General features: G+C 47.9%; 1 protein-coding gene across 1 annotated transcript in view; it reads right to left on the bottom strand.

The window, feature by feature from the left end:
• Nucleotides 1-2,221: 2,221 nt before the first annotated feature.
• The window catches only part of LOC119163001 (uncharacterized), a 55,216-nt gene continuing 40,828 nt past the window's right edge, over nucleotides 2,222-16,609 (bottom strand). Inside the window, exons 6-7 of the mRNA XM_075885540.1 lie at nucleotides 15,601-15,669; nucleotides 2,222-3,597 (exon numbers count right to left, since the gene is read on the bottom strand). Coding sequence (XP_075741655.1) covers nucleotides 3,503-3,597; nucleotides 15,601-15,669 — 164 coding nt within the window. The 3' untranslated portion in view covers nucleotides 2,222-3,502. The remainder of the gene's footprint in view (nucleotides 3,598-15,600; nucleotides 15,670-16,609) is intronic.

Here is a 16,609-nt window from a genome sequence, read left to right as displayed (position 1 = left end):
GCAGCAAATAAGTTTTGCCAACAAACCTCTGCAGACGTAGAAAAAAAGATTTCTTTGGGAGGCTCATCAAAACACTGCCCAGCAAGCATGGTCAGCTTGACTCAGTCGTCGAGAGCGCAGAAATACTGAAAGCAACACAAAAAATCATGGAATGCCTTACAATAAACTTGAGGAGGCTCACTTCATGCAAGAAGCATGTAATAGGATTTTTGACAGTAACAGTTCACCAGGTGTAAACCAGATCCTCCCTATATGATCAGAATGAACACAGCCTACACACAAAAGCATTAGCAACAAAAGAACATGATTAGACAGAATGGGTTGCTTTTCATTATAAAAGTCTGACAATTAAGTATCTGGGGTTTCACGTTCAAAAGTCACCATATAATTAGGAGCGATGCTGCAGTGGAGAGCAGGGCATAGCCATGAGGTACACACTGGGCCCGTGCCACATCCCCCTCCCCCGAAATGTTTTTTCGCCATGGCATAGAGCGCGAAGATTAACTATTTCAAAGGGGTAACTCTCCTAAAATCAAGGATGTGCCTTCCCGGAAAAATTTCTGGCTATTGTACCCATGGTGGAGAGATTTTGAAATTTCGACCACACGGTGTTCTTTGACATGCTGATGCAGGCACCATAGCCTCCACTGAAGCAAGAATGTTGCCAACCCACAACCTTCAGGTTAGCAGCCAAGCAGTTCAACTTCCGGTCCATTGTAACAGATAAGTACTGTGCACAAGTGTAATGTAATGTTTACTGACCTATGCCTCAGGCACCCCCAACTCAGTCAGTATGATTCACAGAGTTCGTACAGGTTTCCGAAGCCAAAATGCAAGGATATTATAGGACTACCCAGGACATGTCACAGGTTCTTCAAGGACTAAAATTAGCACAAAATATTGAAATATATTTACTTCAAAATTTTCAAAATTTACTCAATTTTATTGCACTTATATAGTAGACACATATTGCGATTATAACGAACATATCTAGTTTGCACTATAGCTCCCTATATTTTTCACCAGCTTCACCGCACCCACAATAGGGAAGGAGCCAGCACTGAAGAGTATTACAAGTCTCTCACTTCGTTTGTTCGTGGTTTGATGCGGTAAAACTATTCACCATGCAGTTTTGGTTAGTGAAACCATATTAACTCAGGGCAAATTGCTGTTTTGGAAATGGGCAGTTTGGTCAGGTCGATGTCGATCCTTACGTGCCAGGTTCAAGGATTCTGAATCGGAGATTTCTGGAAAAGAAAGTAAAGGGGGTGTCCACTGATCTCTTTCTCCCCCTTTCTTTCTTCCTCAAAAAGAAAAATGGGGGTGAATATACTTGTATCTTTCAAAACTTCCTGTCTTGATAACACCTAGCGAAATCTATTTCTGTCAAAAGAATGTGCATATGTTTTCCTAGGACCCAAGTGAATGAGCCGGCTGCCGGAAAAGTGCAGGTTGAAGCTTCGCATAAGGTCAACTGAAAACTTAATGCCAAAGTATAGCCAATGTACCCAGATTGAAAGGAACAACATTACTAGATTCTTCGGACAGGAACGCCAAAACGCCTTTAGCGTTTCTTTTTACATCTTTATCAGCTCTACCACTGCGTTAGCCGCGTGCCTTCGGCTAATAATCATTTCAGCACAACTGCGGATTTGCACTCATCGGCTGCGGAAAACGATAGTTCGGTTTTCATTCTGCGTGCGCTGGCTGATCACGTGCCTTCAAAACCATGTCATTTTTTACAATCTATGACCGCATCTGTCATGATTTTCTCCGAAGCATTTGTGGAAAGCAACGCTGCTTCAAATGATGCACTGAACGCACGTGCAGTTTCAAAGTTCTGTCAGTTACGTTGTCACCACAAATGATCATATCAAAAGCAACCGCGGTTCTATCCACACCGGTTGTAACAAACGATAACCGCAGTTGTGTCAGTGCGTGCACTGGCCGCACACGTCCTTCCAAGGCTTCGAGCACGCTGCTCTCGGCCTTTTTCCCACGGTTTCAGACTAAAGTTCATACGACTCGTTGCGGTGAAGAAAAGTGCTTGTAGCATCTGAATTGTGGCCCAATAAATGTTTAGATGAGCACCTCTTAAATTTTTTACAATAAAATGCAGATTGGGCTGCCTTTCTGTCAATGTGGCCACATCCCACAAAAAAATTTCAATTTCCGGGAGATTTTCCTGACAACCGTGTAAAGGTAAGAACTGGTCGAAATTTGAGAGACTTGGCAGGTATGCCAATCTACCACATAAATGAGGCCACAATGTGGATTGGGAGTGCTAAGGTAATTCAAAGATTTTCAAGGACGAGAAAAAAAGACTTCCAAGGGCTTTGAAAATGCATTTTTCAAATTAAAGGGTTTTCAAGAACCTGTACGTACCCTAGCTTCAGAAAAAAACATTTTCCTGACTGCGAAACTGATTCACAATTAGCAGGGTTGTCATTCCACACCTGATAAGAGCAGCACAACAGAAGAACTTTTCCTGAAAACGCAGCACCACACGATAAAACAAAGTTTGTCAATAACAATATCAAAGGAACTGCACTGGAGCGCTTATTTTGAGCCAATTGGTACATAATCGACGAAGTGACAAACAGCATGAAACACGGGGTAGTGAAAGAGACAGACCGAGTACCGACTTACAATCAAGAAAGGTTTCATTCCATACACAGGGGTATACATAGCACAAGCAATGTGAAAGGAGAGACAAGACATGGAACTTTTGTTCATGAAATCTTTGTATGCATCTGAAAAATTGTCAAGAAGCATTCATCTACTTCACAAATACCCAATTCCCTGGTGAGGAGCACTGACGAAGGCACAGTCACGCACCGATATCACCTTTCTTGTCAATGCAAAATGCCTTTTGGAATTCGTGTGCTGTTTTTTTTTTTTTATTCACTGGATGATATTAAGTTACACAAGCAGTACTCACCATGTCATGTTCGTTGTTGGCAGACAGCTGCTTCTCGCTCCTCGGGCCAAAATTCATGACGCCCATGGCAGTCCTGCCCATGGAGATGGACGGATGGATGGATATGACTGTACCTTTTAGATCGGGCGGTGGCTAGCGCCACCAAGCCGTAATACTTAATGAACTAAAAACTAGATTTATTTTTTTTCTTTAAAAAGTGAGTTTGAGGATTCGTACTTTGCAGTGAAGGGTTTAATTTTCACTCGTGCCTTGACTTTAGCCACCAATCAGATAACCTCCTTCTAGTTAGTTCTACCCGCTTAAAGTCTATTTTGCCATCATTGATAGAACATTGTCAAGTGTTCGGCAGTTTCTCCTTCCTCTCCACACGCACTGCATACCGTGTCTACCCCTTCGTATTCGGCCCGATATGTCTTTGTTCGCAATACTCCCGTCCTGGCCTCAAACAGTAGAGAACTACCACGAGTATTATCATATATCCTTTCCTTGGCTATTTCCTGCTTAAAAGTTCGATAGATCTCTAGTGCGGACTTCTTAGAAGTAGTGTCCAAAAGTAGTGTCTTAGAAGTAGTGTCCAAAAGTGACACCTGTTTCTCCATGACCGTCCTCAGTGGGCATTTTCGTGAAGATTAGGTCTTCCTCCCTGACCAGAGGTTCTGTAAAAAAACAGGACGCACACATGTTACACCTCACAAAGGAAGCAGTGGCTGCTTTTCATTCATTTCTCAGCTTAACAGCGGGATTTCTCGCCATTTACAAGAAACGCTGGACCAAAATAGCAGGAGCATATATGCTATATGCTACAACTGCTCAATGAAAGGCATGCTACTAAAGAATATCTTGTTTTCTTAGTTGATCGCAAAGAAAGTATTCAAGACTATTTTGAGCGAAGGCAGGATGCTACATTTGCTTGAAGGTAAGTGGTGGCATCTTGACCCAGGCGCCACATCTCATATTCATGACAAGGCAGTAAAAAAAATTTGGACACCGATTCCAGCACCTATTCTGTTGTGAAACTGTATGCTGTCACCTTTCAAGTAAGTGTTGCTAGGTTTCCTAAAAGGGGCTTTGAGCCGCCGACAAACACTTACTTATCAAACGAAGCATGATGTGGAGAGCATACCTTCAGAATACACTAGACATATATTATTGCACAAAATAGTAACAATACAACAAAGCACGGAGAAGCAACGACAGGAAAAAGTGTCTTTCTTGTTTCTTTGCCATTTGTTGTGCCATTAACGCTTCACATTGTGAGGGTGGCCGAGAGAGGGCGTTACGTGACGGCGTCATCATCATCGGGACTTGGCCGAGAGAGGGCACTACGTGACTGCGTCATCATCATCATTGGGACTGGAGTGGTGGGGGTTGCGTGTGTGGGGAAGGGAGAGTTCGGGCTGGTTGGAAGGAGTGGCGGTGGTCTGTACTGGAGGCGACGCCAAGCCCGCTCCATTAGGCCGTCGGCTGCCTTCACCAACTCGGCGAGGTCGTTGTAGGCATGCCCCTCCGCCAAATCTTGCAACTGAGGGTGCATCTGCCTCAGTACGCGCTGCACCTTCTCGGCTTCGGAGATTTCTTCCCCGATGCGGTCGTAAAAAGTAGCGATGGCATATATAAACTCTTTCAAATTTTCTTCCGGGTGCTGCGTGCGCTGTTCGAGCTCCGCCTTCAGGCGACGCTTCGCGTCAATCGACGAGAACTCGGAGCGGAAGGCGGCGGTGAATTGCTCCCACGAGTCGAACCCGCGCACGAACCGCCACCACAACTTCGCGCCACCCTCGAGGGCAGCCGGTACCACGTGTGTCAGTCGCTTATCGGCGGCGACCCCCGTCACGAGGCAGAAGTTCTCCAAACGTTCAAGAAACTCCTCCGGCGACTGCAAGTCTCTAGCACCGGAGTAGCGGGGGAAGTGCGCAGCGGCGAGCCGAGGCGCAGAGTTGTCGGTGGCCCAAGGGACCGCGCCAGTGTTAGCGGCCCCAGTCCATGCTCCCACGTGCGGAGCCGTGGGCAGCGGCGTCGCCATCACTCGATCGCGCACGACCGCCGCGATTCGTTCGCGCTCCATGGCGGAGCCGTCGGTGCCCAGCAACAGCTCTTCAACGAGACCTTGGAGCCTAGGCATGTCGTCCGCTGCTGTTGTCGGGCCTGAAGCCATCCCGGACGAGCCCCCACTTGTCACGCGCTAACCCTAAATCGCCCACCACACACCGCTACGTCTTGCCACTCCTTCCAACCAGCCCGAACTCTCCCTTCCCCACATACGCAACCCCCACCACTCCAGTCCCAATGATGATGATGACGCAGTCACGTAGTGCCCTCTCTCGGCCAAGTCCCGATGATGATGACGCCGTCACGTAACGCCCTCTCTCGGCCACCCTCACAGGTATCGGGCAACCTTCGAGTTTATGAGAATGCCCTTTGGAGTTGCCGGAAGTCCTGCCACGTTTCAGACCCTGATGGACCGACTACTGGAGGGAATTAATCACCAGTTTGCCATGGCGTTTCTTGATGATGTCCTGGTGTATTCGGAGACCCTAGAGGATCATCTTGAGCATGTTCGGGAGGTGTTGAAGCGGATAAGTTCGGCACAGCTGACCATTAACCCAGAGAAGGTGCACGTGTGCTGTCAATACCTTAAGTTCCTTGGCCATGAAATATCCCCCGGGCAGTGTAGGCCCGACAAGGAAAAAGTGCGAGCGGTGCTGGACTATCCTCAACCAACAACACTCAAACAGCTGCAGGCCTTCCTGGGACTAGCAGGCTATTACAGAGGGTTCATACCTCAGTTTTCTATCACTGCACGTCCACTCACAGAACTCCTTAAGAAAAAGCAACGTTGGCGGTGGGAGCTGCAGCAAGAGGAAGCCTTTAGAGCACTTAAGCAGTCCCTGGCCGACGATGTTGTTGTAAACTTGCCGGACCTCAACAGACCATTCGTGGTGGAAACAGACGCCAGTGGAGTCGGCATTGCAGCGGTGCTTCTGCAGGCAGCCGAGAGTGATGCTCAACTGCGTCCAATAAGCTTCATTAGCAGGGTACTCACTGAGGCAGAGCAGCGCTATACAGTGCAAGAATGGGAGTGTCTGGCTGTGGTGTGGGCAGTGGACAAGTTCCGACCATACCTTGAATTCACCGAGTTTGAGGTACACTGTGATCACTCCTCACTATCCTGGATGTTCACACAGACCAGGCCTCACCACGTGTAAAGCGTTGGGTTTTGCGGCTGCAAGGTTTCAACTGCAGAATCAAGCACAGGCGGGGTCTTGCAAATGTGCCAGCCGACGCCTTGAGCAGAGCTCCCCTTCAGCACCAGGAAGTTCCAAGCCCGAGTCTACACGAGACGCTGTTCCCTATGGCTGTTCCAGAGCCCAGCCCACAAATCAGCTTTGAGGCAGCTGCTGTAGCATCTGAAGTGGACGACACTACTGTCTTGAATGATGCAGGGCTCCTCGCCCAGGAACAAGAGCAGGACCCCATACTGTCAAAACTACGAACAGTGATGAAGGGAGGAAAGCTTCCGCCCACTGACAGTGATCAACCCTTGATAAAAGACCTGGCGGAGACGACCGAGATGGAAGAGAGTGGGTTGCTTGTACAGCACCGAGGGAACAGGAAAGTACCTTGGCTACCAAACCATCTCTGCAACTTGGTCCTGCGACTGTCCCATGACCACCCGATTAGCGGCCACTCCGGCTTTTTTAAGACCCTCAAACGCGTTTCTCAGAATTTCGTGTGGCTGGGTATGCGCTCGGACATATCCAAGTATGTGCGATGCTGCCAGGTTTGTCAGCGCACCAAAGCCCACCGGCAGAAGCCAGAAGGGCTGATGAGCAGTCAATGGGCCACTGCCCCTATGGAACAGCTCAGCGTGGACATAATTGGGCCCTTGCCTATGACACCTCGACGCCACAAGTACCTTCTCGTGGTGATTGACAAGTTCACCAAGTTCATTGAACTTTTTCCATTGCGGGCAGCAAACAGCAAAAGTGTGGTGGCCTGCATGATCCAGGTTTTTTGCAGACATGGCACACCTGCCTCCATTTCAAGTGATAGTGGAAAGCCGTTTGTAAGCAGGTTGTGGAAGGGCCTCCTTGAGCATTGGGGCATACAAGACCGACACACTGTTCCGTACCGCCCTGCCGGGCAAATGGTGGAGCGCCACAACGGCATTATCAAGCAGTGCCTTAGGGCTTATTGTTCCAACCACAAAGACTGGGACCAGCACATCCCTGAAATCGCCCTGGCCATGCGCACGGCTGAAAGCGTTGTCACGGGCTACACGCCTGCCTTCCTCTGTTATGGCCGGGAGCTGAGAACCCCATGGACACAGGCTGAGGCCAAAGACGACGCGGAGCCTCCTGCGACAGCATACCGTGCATTTGCTACTGAGGTCTCCAAGTGTCTGCAGGAGGTGCTTGACTTCTCCAGGACACACCAAAACCACATGTGGCGCGCTCAGAAGACTCGCTACGACCAGCACAGGCGGCCACTGACAATACAGGAGGGTGATCTTGTTCTGCTCGAAAGCCACTCCCTCAGCGATGCCACCAAGGGCTTCTCCTCGAAGCTTGCACCCCGACGTTCCGGTCCCTTTCGGGCAGTGAGACGTGTGGGACAGAATGACTTTGTTCTAGTGGACCCCAAAACGGGTTGTCGCCACGGTGTGAGACACGCAGATCAGCTGACACTGTACCATGACGCTGCAGGCGATGTGTAGTGGTGGCTTCACATTTTGAGGGGGGGGGGACCTGTGAGAGTGGCCGAGAGAGGGCGTTACGTGACGGCGTCATCATCATCGGGACTTGGCCGAGAGAGGGCACTACGTGACTGCGTCGTCATCATCATTGGGACTGGAGTGGTGGGGGTTGCGTGTGTGGGGAAGGGAGAGTTCGGGCTGGTTGGAAGGAGTGGCAAGACGTAGCGGTGTGTGGTGGGCGATTTAGGGTTAGCGCGTGACAACATAACACTCTGACGTGGTCATCACAGCAACAAAGACTTCAGTCAGTCCGTTGAAGACGCAACTCGTTATTTCAGCAAACTTTCGCCTAGAAAAGACAAGTCAAACTGCAAGCGATTTTCAAGGCATCTATAGGGTCCTACATAGCTTCTACTCAATGAAAATTAAGAATGTCATAAACCAAGCATACAAAGCTTTAGAAAATTTCATTGAGCTTGTGTCACCAATATACAATAAATGAATAAGTGAATGAAATTCTTTGAATTTATGTCACACTCAAAGATTTCGGTGCGACATTCAAAAATGAAACTTCAACCTTTATTTTCCCTGTTAATATTGGATTTATGACAGAGAAACTTATGGCATCAGAGTTCTCAAAAAGCAGTTTATCAATATAACCGAAGCCATTGTTTCTCTTTAACTACTTTATAAACTCTGCAATTATTTTCACGTCTGCTTGCTAAAATAAATACAGGTTTATCATGAGACTCAAGCAGTAGCAGAAAGAAGTAGGTAAATACCAGTTTGCTTTGCATAACTTCTTTCATTTTTGTGGTGTTTCGGTTTAGTTTTCATGGTTGCCAGATTCGGTTTCATGTAAAGCCTCTCAGGGGGCGCAACCATGTGTACATAAGCGCGGCATTGTACATAATAAAGTAGTTCTTGCTTGGCTACCAGCTGCTGCGTACCTCGTGTCGGCCAGCGCTTCAGCGCCGTGCCCACTGTGTTCTTCGTGCGGCACGTTCGCCGCATGATACATTTTGGCGACAAGGATCATCAATCCACGTGCATCAGGCGTCAAGGTGGGCATTCAGCCTTTTTCATCATGCTGTCGACTCAGCACCCGTGCAAGCTGTCCCACCACTACTGTATTTCCTGCTTACATTCTCACTTTTTGACACTTCGTGCCACTCCAGTCACGAGGCCTACCTATGTGCGCGTCTCTCCTGAACTGCCGTCTCGATGCTCTCTTCGGCAAGCATGTACGCTGCGATACCTCCATCCGAGCTCCTGCAGTGCCTCCTATTTCATGGCGACAATGGGGTACGGTTCTTCAAATTTACATTGATGCCGCTGCTAGGGATGCCATCCCGGAGAAGAAGAAGGCGCTGCTCCTGCACGCCTTGGGCGTCGAGGGACTTAACACTTACCTGCAGGCCGCCGAAGATGAGCTGGGAGCCGTCCGGCCAACTCAGGAGACGTGTTCGAATGTGTACGACGCAGCCCTTGTGCTGCTTAATGAAATCTTTGACCCTCCATCGGACCCGCCGTGTTTGCGCGCCTACTTCAAAGCCCTGCGTCAGGGCTCGGACCAGCCGGCGGTAAAATTTATACAGGAGGTGTGCCGAGTAGCCAAGCTTTGTGATTTCGGCGCGTCGGGCGACATCCTCGCTTTCGACCAGATCGTCTCTGGCATCACGTCGCCGCACCTACAAAGAACTTTCTTCAAGATGGGCAAGGACTACTCCGTACAGAAGGCGCTCGACGTAGCAAGAAAAAAGGAGCGCGTCGACTGCGCGTTGCCAGTTATCTGGAGCGCAAGTCGACGCAGTGTCGTCGCGCCCTATTCAAGATGCCAGACCGAATGGGGGCAGTCCTCCCCAAGGTCCGGTGCAAGATGGCGCCGACAGGACTTCTCCTGTGTGCACATCCTCGCCCTGCGCTGCTGCGGACACGTCCTCTCTAGCTTCGCCACCAGCACGCGCGGATGCCTGCCACCGCTGCAGGTAAACGCAGCATTGGGCGAACTTTGCCGCATGCCCTGCCAGGAGCCCAAGGTATTCGCGGTGCAGACGTCGAGGACACTTCGTGCGGGTCTGCCGCACTACTAAGGACCCGACCGGTCATCAAGGCACATCGACGGTGACCAATATAGTTGCTGTCCTGCAAGTGGACGAAACGGTCACCACTGTTGGACTTCTCCATCTAACCGTATAGATCAATGGTTCTGCAGCTCGCTCCTGGAAATAGATGTCATGTCATCTGAGCTCTGAAAATAATCATCAGAGGCGAGACCCTCACTTGTTCTCTCGTCGACTCCTCGGCGGTTCCGGCGAATGCGTCACCGGTGTATCACCCCCTGTTTTCGTCGTACATCGGCAGGGTCCTGAATTACATTCAGCGTGTGAAGTGTCGACCTGGTCTGCAGCCAGTGGCGGCCAAACTGCGTCGTCTTCCCTTCTTGCCGAGGTAACAAGTCGCGGATGAGCTGCAACGACTAGAGTTGAGTGTCACCATTGAGAGGGTGGATGCTTTGGACTGGGTGTCTCCCTTGGTCGTCGTCCTCAAGAAGGACAATTCCATCCGACTGTGCGTCAATCTCCATGAGCCGAACAAGGCTACTGTGGTGGACGGGTTTCCTCTACCCCACATCGAGGAACTCTTACAACAGTTAACAGTATTGCATCCGCATACCATCAGGTTGAGTTAGCGGAGGAGAGTCGTGACCATACTACTTTTCTAACTCATCAAGGGCTTTACAGATTTCGCAGAGTATGCTTCGAGCTGGCATCTGGGCCAGCTATTTTCCAAAAAATTATGAGCGATGTACTGAGAGGTGCCCAGGTGTTGTCTGTTACTTAGACAACATTTTAGTTTGGGGCGGTAATCGGGAAGAGCACGATGTGCACTTGAAAGGTGCCTTGTCTAAAATAGATCCCTGTGGCATGAAGCTTAATGACAAGTGTGTATTTGGTGCTACTGAAATCGCATTCTTAGGTCATAACATAAGTGCTCGCGGGTTATCGCCGGTTGAGTCTAAGGTCGCTGCCATACTTGATACCCCTGTTCCCACTGATGTTAAAAATCTCCAATCCTTGGCATTGGTTGGATATTACGCAAAGTTTCTACCACATTATGCTGATGTTGTTGAGCCTCTGCACCGCATGCTCCAGCAAGGTGAGTTTTAACTGGTCTGCTGAGGTCAATGCCAGTTTCAACCAGATTAAAAAACTCTTGCTGACCGCCCGGTCATAAATATTTTTGATAATCTTTCGGTGGTGGTTCCAATGTCGGCATCCAATGTCGGCATCAAAGCAGTGCTCCAACAACAAAGAGGAGATCAGCTGCTCGCTGTTGTTTTTGCATCTAGAACATTGTCCTCGGCGGAACGCCAGTATTCAGCAGGAGAGCATGAAGCTCTTGCTTGTCTGCGGTAGAAAAATGACATGTGTATCTTTGGGGTTGGCATTTTACATTAAGAACTGACCACCAGGCTTTAACTACAAGTGTTGAAGATTGGGCGACTTGGTTCGTCGTACTTGAACTGGTATAGCGCATTACGGGGAAGAAGAAACGGCCGAGCAGACCGACACAAGACGACAGAGCGCTAACTTCCAACTGAGCTTTATTGTCAAACTGCATCAAATATGTAGACCGGCGCAAGCATACAAAACCACCCTAACGCAACGACAAGATAACACACAACATCGCACCCTCACATATCACAGATTCATAGGCGGTTAATCTGATTAAGGAAGGCCACTTCATGTTCAGATAAAACCAAAGAAGGGGCGCTAATACACGTGCTGCCAGCTCTTGCTATACAATGCGCTTCTATAATTTCTCGAGTTAATTGTGACGGGTGCTATTTTACCACTTCACATTGATCAAACATGGGGGTACATCCACAATCGCGGCAGTGTATTCCAATGTGGCCCTGGATTGCTTTGTGAACACTATAATGGTGCTCTTTTACTGACCGCTTTTATTGACTCGTGAGTTGCCAGTTGACAATAGCTTACGCTTTTTAGATTTGAATTTAATTTTTTCACCTGACCATGCGTGCTGGCTATTTGAACCTAGAAATGGAAAACCCCTTTTACCCTATGACTCTTCCCATTCCAAGTTAGTTAAGCGCAGCATCACAAATCTTTCTCTCATCAATCCTCTTAGGAAATCGTGTCACCATGTCATGCAGCGCAGCTTTGCAGCTCAAGTTGAAAGGCTTTTGAGTGCTGGGTACCCAGCTATCCTACTAGCATCTATAGCTGAAAAGCTATTAAAACAGATAAAGAAAGGCTACAACTGCGAGGCTCAGCCGGAATCTAACGACCGAAAAAGACCCGTAGTTTTACCCTACGTGCATGACATTTCCCACCGGCTAAAAAAGATAGGGGAGAAATGCAGCGTCAAAGTGGTGTTTTCAGCGCCGGATAAGTTACAGCGGCTTTGCAAAGCATTCAACCCTCTCAAATCACGTACCACTGGTTGCGCAACTAAGCACAAAACTCTGTGCCGTGTGTAGCGGGGGTTGTTTACGTGATTCCATTCTCATGTGGTATGTGGTATTTCAGCCAAACGGGGCGATGCCTTAATGAAAGGCTAAAAGAGCACCATTATAATGTTCACAAAGCAATCCAGGACCACATTGGAATTCACTGCCGCGATTGTGGATGTACCCCCATGTTTGATCAATGTGAAGTGGTAAAAAAGAGCTGGCAGCACGTGTATTAGCGCCCCTTCTTTGGTTTTATCTGAACATGAAGTGGCCTTCCTTAATCAGGATAACCGCCTATGAATCTGTGATATGTGAGGGTGCGATGTTGTGTGTTATCTTGTCGTTGCGTTAGGGTGGTTTTGTATGTTTGCGCGGGTCTACATATTTGATGCAGTTTGACGATAAAGCTCAGTTAGCGCTCTGTCCTTTTGTGTCGTCGGTCTGCTCGGCCGTTTCTTCTTCCCCGTAATGCGCTATACCAGTTCAAGTACAAGCTTTAACTACTTTGTTGTCAGCTGGCGCGGGGCGGGGCGAAGCCCCTGGTAAACTTCGTGATGGTGCGCTTGGCTGTTATAACTTTTCTGTACAATATCGCAAAGGTGCCGATAATTCGTAGCGGACGCATTATTTCGGCTGCCAGTCCAGCTTCCACCAGCACAGGCGCTAGAAGAAGATAATTTCTTTAGTTGCTGCATGCTTAAATAAGGAAGAATTACAGACAGCCACTGCTAATGATGGTACCTTACAGCAGCTTATTCAATACATTGCTGAAGGTGGGCCTCTAAAGAAGCATTTGACTTCAGTACTTGTACCTTACTTTGCAGTGAAAGACGAACTGTCTTATGCAGATGAGCTTATTTTTCATGGGGAATATGTTACAGTTCCAGAAACTTGCCGGGGGCAATTGATTCAGTTAGCCCATGAGAATCATCCAGGCATGATTCGTACAAAGCAGCTGCTTCGTGACAGGTATTGGTGACTGTGCATTGACAAACAAGTGAAAGGTTTGGTTCGGAACAGTTGCATCTGTCAAGCTGCCGACAAATCGGCGAAACCTGTCCTTGCACCGCTACAACCAGTTCTTTTTCCTGAGAAACCGTGGGAGAAGTTACGCATGGACATTATTGGTCCTCTTTCAAATGTTCCCTTAGATTGTAGCTTTGCAGTCACTTTGACTGCCTATTACTCCAAATGGCCTGAGGTTTGTTTTGTTTGAGACGTTGCATCTGATGCAGTCATCATCTTCTTAACTTCAGTCTTCTGCCGTGAAGGGTTTTTAGCATGCTTATTAACAGACCACGACCCCAGTTTAGGTCTCGTCAGTTTGAAACTTTTCTTTACGAACGAGGTATTCAACACCTCTGTTTTTCCAACTACTATTCTGAAGCCGATGGGCAGGTCGAGCAGTTCAACAGGGCCCTGAAAAAGTACATTCAACTAGCCCAACTAAAACACCGTCCTCTAAAGAAAGCAACTACGGAGTACTTTGGTAGTTACCGTTTTTCTGCTCAGGCCACTACGGTATTGTCCTCCGCGATGTTACTTCATAAGCATCAACTTCGCACAGCGGTTGACATAACTGATCTGTTGTTGCCTTCTACTTTGAGGTCATTTTCGGACAATACCATAAGGACAAGAGTTTTTCATGGGCAGAAGTGCATGAAGAATTGTGTCGATCATAAGCGAGGAGCCAAACCTTCAGTCATTTAGGTTGGCCGAAGAATCAAAGTATGTGTTCCAGAGAAACAACACAAGTATAAAGGTCCGTTTACTGTTATGTCGGCAGTAGGATCCTAGACATTTGGACGCAGTGATGGATCGATTTGTAATGCTTCTGAACTTGTGATTGTCCATTCCGAATGGGAACCACTTACAGTCTTGCACCCTTCAATACCTTTGCAAAACCAGTGGCAATACTCTGCCTTGGTTCCACAATGGGCTCCTATCCCTATTCCTGCAGCATCACCATCTTTCCCTGGGGGAAATGGTATTCAGGCAACGGTTTCAAATCCGGCTGTGGTGCCCAGCCACCATCAAGTTTTACCGTGCACCGAGCATGCTTCAGAGTCCTTGGACTCGGGCTTTGTATCAATACTTGACAGACGAGCCCAGTCCCCATGCCAGTATTCTTCCTAACACTAATGAACATTCTTCCAAACCTTCAGGCTTCCATGTTTCGCATCCGGGTTCTCCGTCCCCAGCTACAGCTGAGAGATGCTTAAGCGAGTTGTAGGAATACTCAATGCTCTCAGCTGTGCCTGAGCAGCGCGTAAGCAAGCCAGTAGGCTCATCTTTACACACCGAACTTGCTGCTTTGCAAGGGAGCACTTCAGAGTGCAATGAGCTTCAGCGTTCTAAGCGTTCGCGTAAGAAACCATCCAGGTTTACAGACTTTGTGGCCCAAATTCTATTTTCTTACTCGTACGTTGGAATCTGTAACATACATGTTCATTGTCGTGTGGAAGCTGTGCATTGTTTATTGTATAAAGGTATAAAGGATACACTTTCATGCTGTGATTTTTGTTGTATATTGTCTGCATAAGTGCTTTCAGCCATGGTGCGCAGTGTACAGAGTTATGTTTTTTCTTCTCATGCCGCTTCTCTGTTATTCAAATAGTTACTTTAAGACAAAAGGAGTGGGAATGTTAAGGTTTGAAATACAGAAGTTCTGTGTCATTACATTCTTCTAAAATTGTATAAGGTCATAAAAGTTACTCAGGTTTTGTTAATCATTGTATAAGGATCTTAGAGCCACATGTCCTTTTCTTTCTAGGGGAATGATGTGGTGTTTCGGTTTAGTTTTCATGGTTGCCAGATTCGGTTTCATGTGAAGTGTTTTTGCCCTCAGGGGCACTACCCTGTGTATATATGCGCGGCATTGTAGATTATAAAGAAGTTCCTGCTTGGCTACTGGCTGCTGCGTACCTCATGTCGGCCGGCGCTTCAGCGCTGTGCCCAGTGTTCTCTGCGCGGCGTGTTCGCCACACAATACTACAATTTTCTTTATATTTCTTGAAAAGCACCACCTTCTCAGGCCGCCGGGTTTTCACAGTAAACATGACGTTCGACTGTGACGAGTGATTAGTGCGCGGCCGCAAACGCACTTTTTGGTTCTCCACAAAAAATATACTCATATAATATGAGATCATAAAATGAACACTGAACAACTGAAATGTCTGTCCCCATTCACATTGTTCGTGTATGTGCATTTCTAGACGGGTTGAGGTTGCGGGCAAACCGAACCCAAATTAGTAGCAGGCTGTGTGCTACTTAAGGAGCAAGACAAATGTGTGGAAGCTCGGTCTGTATAGCCTTGGCTCTAGTGCCACAATGAGTTGGCGTAATGCGTAGTGTATCTGCCTCATTATAGGGCATAAATTATTATGATACCTAAGTGTGCCCTGGTCATATAAGTCATAAGTTAGAGGTAATTCGGCAGCTACGAAAAAAGCCACTGAAGTAGGAAAAACTGCCATCACTCACGTTCCAGCAACCGCATCATTGCTGCTCTGCCCGCTGGCTTGAAGCTCTTGCCGAGCGGGCAATCGAACCCTGCAAGAAAGACCACTTGTTAGAATTAAGTGCTTCTTGGAAGAGCCCAAGAAGACCCTCTTGCAAGTACACTCAAACCTCGTTATAACATAACGAGATAAAACGAAATAATGGATACAAACAACAAAGTAAATGAAGTTCCCCTTGAAAGCTCCATTGAGAACCATGCATTTTAAACCTCTTTGTAATCAAGTAAAACTGACCGGTAAATGAATATAACGAACTAAATTAGTCTACAAAAAACTGACCATTGTGTGTTAAGTATATCATTTTCTGCAGAGTTTGACGCTCGTTCGGCGCGGCTCTTTTAAGGCTCCCTCACCAACCTAACAGTCACGCCACGCGCGGCCGAGAGAGTTGTCCTTTTCACACAGCCAGTAGATAGGATTGAAGCGCTCAGCGGGTCACATGACTTAGAAGCAGCGCCGCGGTGCAAAGCGATTTCCCTCTCACTAAAAAACACACGATGGGGAAGCTTCAGAAGACACAATCATTCATAAATCAGAGGACATCCGTCATTAATTGAAGCAATTTGTGATGCCTGTCCGCACACGTTTGGCTTGCAGCGAATCAATCCATTACGCACGCAGTTTGCAAAGCATGGTAGCGCGCACCTAAATCTAGCACCAACACTCTCTAAAAATGACGGCAACAACTGCGTCTTCGCTGCTACCCTCTGCACCAAGAAGGAGCGTATGCAGATAGAAGCAGATCAGCATTAGAGAGAAAGTCAACTCCCCACGACAGCTTTCTTTTCTTTCTTTTTTCTTCTCTCTCCGCGCACAGCCTTGAAAGGAGAAGAGTCTCTACGTGCAGAGACGAAAAAGGCAGAAGCGTGGCACAGGCACCGCCGCGGGATTGGGCATGGTGCTGAGAACATTTTAGGAGCGCGGTATGCTGAAATTACAGTGCGTTTTGTCCCATTGGGATACATATAGCA

This window comes from Rhipicephalus microplus, unplaced genomic scaffold, assembly GCF_043290135.1.
Source record: "Rhipicephalus microplus isolate Deutch F79 unplaced genomic scaffold, USDA_Rmic scaffold_184, whole genome shotgun sequence".
Taxonomy (NCBI): domain Eukaryota; kingdom Metazoa; phylum Arthropoda; class Arachnida; order Ixodida; family Ixodidae; genus Rhipicephalus; species Rhipicephalus microplus.
Note: the sequence above shows the minus strand (reverse complement) of the source record. Positions and strands in the feature narration are given on the sequence as shown.